Source organism: Cyprinodon variegatus, unplaced genomic scaffold (assembly GCF_000732505.1).
Source record: "Cyprinodon variegatus isolate N-32 unplaced genomic scaffold, C_variegatus-1.0 Scaffold696, whole genome shotgun sequence".
Classification (NCBI taxonomy): domain Eukaryota; kingdom Metazoa; phylum Chordata; class Actinopteri; order Cyprinodontiformes; family Cyprinodontidae; genus Cyprinodon; species Cyprinodon variegatus.
Window position 1 is genome coordinate 214,042 of NW_015151149.1, and position 4,406 is coordinate 218,447.

Sequence of the window (4,406 nt, forward strand, 5' to 3'; positions counted from 1 at the left end):
GGGTGTACTATTCCTTTAATGTCCATATGGTCTATCAGAACTGGAAGTGGAAAAGCTTCAGTTCTTCTTTAAGGAACCTTTTGCTATCTGATTATTAAATAGAATCCACAGATTAATCAATTTGCAAAATAATAGTTAGTTGCAGCCCTATTGATGACATATTTACTGGTAGTAGAGGGTCAATGCTTTAGAGGCTGGTTCTTGGAATTTTGGAATTTTATTCTGGAAAGATCCTATAATTTGAAAAAGAAGCACAGTATGGGAGCCTCAGTCATTTATTTTACTCTTCCTAATTGGTAACTAAAAGCTGGCATATCATGTGATGCCCAGAAAAACTGCAAACCAACTTCTGCATTCAAATTCTCTCTATCCTGATAAAACCAGGTCAGTTTTTCTGGTTTTCTCATCTTAAACTTGAGACATTTTTACTCTTTATATGTTAACTTTTTTAAAACTATGCATTCAGAAATCTACAGTAGGTATTTATGAAGAATATTTTTTCATCATTTGAAAATGACTAAAAAAATATCTTAATGTTTGTCTTTGAGGTGGAAGAGCTTCCTGAACAACCTGACGATGATGATGATGATGATTGGGAAACACGCAACCTTCCTCCCATCTCTGGTCTCTCTGCGGAGCCGCTGTGAAGAAACGCCAAAGAACGTTTGACCCGTCTGTTATCACATGTAGCACTTTGGAATAGAACGACTTTCTTGTTCTTAACTTGGTTTCAGTACTGAAAAAGGAACAAAGAACTCTTGAAGTCTAAACTGGATATGAAGTTGTCCATCAGGAAGCGTTTCATTCCGACTGGATGCATCGTCTTCAGGGGACTTTGAGTATCGATTTTCCCAGCTGGCGGCACGAAGACTCCTGATGGCCAGATGGTCATTGTAGACAAACGGGTCGATACAAAGTTTCAGATTCAGAACTTTGTGTGAAACAAACGGGACATTAAGTTATTTAGATAATGTCAGGTGACTAAATATTAATGCATCCCTTCTATTTTAACCAGATTTCCTGTCAGTCTCTTTTATATAAAGGCCACGGTTGCAAAATGAAAAAAAAAAGATTCAAAACAAGATCAGTGGATGAAAAGGTAAGAATAGAAAAATAAGGCAAATTCTTGAAGAGAAATGCAAAAATTAAAACCTAATTCAATTTAATTCAATTCAGTTTATTTCTATAGCACCAATTCACATGTCATATCAAGGCACTTTACAGTTCACCAGATCATACAGTCAAATTGATTCAAAGTTTTCTATCTAAGGAAAACCAGCTGATTGCATCGACTCATTGACTCAAATACAATCCCTCACACTAAGCATGCTTGTAGCGACAGTGGAGAGGAAAAACTCCCTTTGAACAGGAAGAAACCTCCAGCAGAACCAGGCTCAGTGTGAGCGGCCATCTGCTGAGGCCGACTGGGGTTCAAGGAGACAGAAGCAGAGACACAAAAAGCAGCTGTAAAAGGCGGCCCCGTCCAGGAAACACACAGCCAGGCAGACGAGCTCCGAGCCAGCTCCCATGTCAGAGGATGAAGAGAGCACATCCAGTTAGTCAGAGAAACAGGACCACACTGGAAAACAGGCCGATCTCCAACATCTAGAAGCAAGGGTGTTGATGGCAGCAGCACAGCTGATATTTCTCTCCAGGATGGAGTCACAGCCAAACAGGAACAGACCAGATGAAGCTACTAATGATGAAATAGGGGTCCCTATGTCCTCCAGAAGTCTAAGCCTATAGCAGCATAACTATAGAGATAGCTCAGGATTGAAACTTATAATGAGATGTAAGCTGAGAAAATCTATTCTCAGCAGATACTAAAGGATTATATATATGCCTAGAGTTCCCCCTGCACAAACAGAAAGTTTTACACAGTATCAGACAGCTCTGCTTTTAGCGCCCCCTAGAGATTAAAGACACAGTCAATAAAAATAGCAGATTTTACTGGTGAGCGTTGCTTTGTCCCTCTGTAACCTCCATAATATAACACACCCACAGAATGTGTTAGATCAGGCTAAGGATACTCTCCATTTTGTTTTTTGAGTGAAATGAAAGACTCAAAATCACATTGACTCCTGTTGAAAAAGTGTTTCTCACCTGATGTTTGTAAATTCGGTCAATAAATGTTTAATTCCTAGTATCTGTTCTTGTATTTAAAATGTTCCCGATTGACTGAATTTCTTCTTATTTTGGCTTCAATACTTAAAATTAAACACTGATCCAGGTTGATCAGGGGCGGAATTAGGAAATTTGGGGCCCTAAGCAAAGACAGACAGGGAGCCCTCTGAATAGAGAAGACAGCACATAATACAGATCCCATTCTACAGATTATACAGAAATGTTAATCGAATAGACATACATTAGTTCTACCTTTTGTCCCTTTTCCAGGGGTCCATTTCAAAAAACATTTTTTTTATTTTTTTAAGTACAAGGAAAAAAGTGAGCTCTGATGGTTACATTAAAACATTTTATTACCGATAGGTGGCAAAAGTTTATAAAACCTACATATACTGAAGATACTGTCAGGGAAAATCCGGATGGACTCTCTGCACAGATGATGTTTAGAGGTGAACTTTCTCACTCATGTTAATGCTAATGCAGTTACCACCCCCAGCTCATTAAAGTTAATAAAGCCAAGTGGCTCTCTGCACCAGCCACTGATCTCTATTTATTCACTGGATTGCTGATTGCTGGTTGGTAGGACGTGCATGTTTTCCAAAAACAAGGCTTTGTTGGTCTGCTGTATAAAACCTTGAACTCAACGCCATTTCTGACATTTTGAATTGAAAAAGCTTCTTGGATGGGAAGCGAAACGTCTTCAAACTTGGGGGGGAAAAAAAAGGTCCAGTGGATTGTTTTTAATTTTCTTTATTTGGAATGACTATGACCTGGATGACTGGGAATCTTCACCAACCAATCAGAGTTGTTTCTCAGATGTATCCATTTCCCTCATTGGTCATTTTGTTAAGCAAGTGTGGCAGTCTGACCAATGAGAGAGCTTAACTGTTTCCCAACGTGCTCGCAGACCAGAAGAGAGAGGTCAACGGCTAGTATGAAGAAAAAGAAAATACTACGTATTTTAAAAAGGAAATGAAAATGCATGATTGGATTTAGATTGTGTGATTTTAATGTTAAAATTTCATTTTTTCAGTCACTTTCTTGGTCCTTCATACTCAACAGCTGGAGAGTCGAGCAAACAGCGTCAAAGCTTCTGGACCAATGTTGAGTGTGTAAGCGAATTTTTTTGGGGGTCTCAACCATAAATGTTCATCTTTGGGGAGATTGCAGTTAAAGTTTTAGCATATTGATAAATGAATGAAAAAAAAATAAAAAATCTTCTACTCCCAGGTGCTCCTTGTGGATGTGTAAACCTAAAAAAATGTTAAAGAATAAGGTCCAAAGCTTATTACATCAACAACAAATCAACTTAGCAGAAAAAGTGTTTTTTGGGTTTTTTTCTAAACCGAACAAGGACATTTTAAATCTGCTGAATCAGCTTATTGTGGTTGAACAAAGCCCCAGGCAGTAGTGTTGCTCTCTCGACAGTAGTTGGTCTATTATGGACAGAAAAGTCCCATCGCTCATGTTGCTCCAGGCCATGATGGCTGTTGAGATGAAGCGACTTGAGCTGCTGAGGGACACACTCTCAGCGGTGCTGACTCAATTAAACGCAAGTTTCCTTCTGAGCTTGATGCGTTTCCTCCTTCCGACACCTCTTAGCTCACTATTTCTTCTGTACCTAGAGTCTTGTTCACATGAACTTGTCACAAATCAGAAAGCTGAAAATCCTCACGGAGGTGGGTAAGGAGTTGTTGGTTTGACAAAGAAGTTAACCGCGTCCATGGGAGGATGGAACCACCTGGTAAAGTGCACATCCACCTGGGAAAAAAACGGCTTCATGTTTTTTACTGGATGTTCTTTTGATGGTTATAGAATCTCTGGAGTCTTTCTTGAAGTTTCCTTTAGAGGAAGGTTGTCCAAAGTGTGGCCCGGGGGCCATTTGTGGCCATTAATCATAACTGACGTGATCATCCATGCGAAAATGCAAGCCGATGAAAACTAAGCTCTGAGAAACTTAGGATCGTTTTAACTTTTACACAGTGAAGCACGTTACCTGAGGCCTTAAATGAGTCATTTCCCTATATCAGCAAACATCAAGGCAAAGACAACGGGGACATGTATTTTCCACATCAAGTGAGTCAAAGCAGCAACAGACTGATCAACATTAAAGCCCAGGCTTTCCATAGAAGGCATAATGGACAAACAAAAAAAATGAATTACTAATGAAGAAATGGAAGCTTTTTTTCAAGCTAAAAATACAGTCCTGGATAAGCGACAGACACTGGAGGACAGTGATTAACCTACATGTTCTGAATGCTGGCGCACCATAAAGAATAAAT

The 4,406-nt window shown here is 39.3% G+C and overlaps 1 protein-coding gene across 4 annotated transcripts in view; it reads left to right on the top strand.

Moving 5' to 3' along the window:
- Positions 1–1,246, top strand: part of ccdc171 (coiled-coil domain containing 171) — a 36,887-nt gene extending 35,641 nt beyond the window's left edge. For all 4 annotated transcript variants that reach the window (XM_015394575.1, XM_015394576.1, XM_015394577.1 and 1 more), the window contains one exon: positions 549–1,246. In XM_015394575.1, the coding sequence (XP_015250061.1) occupies positions 549–647 (99 nt within the window). In that variant the 3' untranslated portion in view covers positions 648–1,246. The remainder of the gene's footprint in view (positions 1–548) is intronic.
- Positions 1,247–4,406: the final 3,160 nt, after the last annotated feature.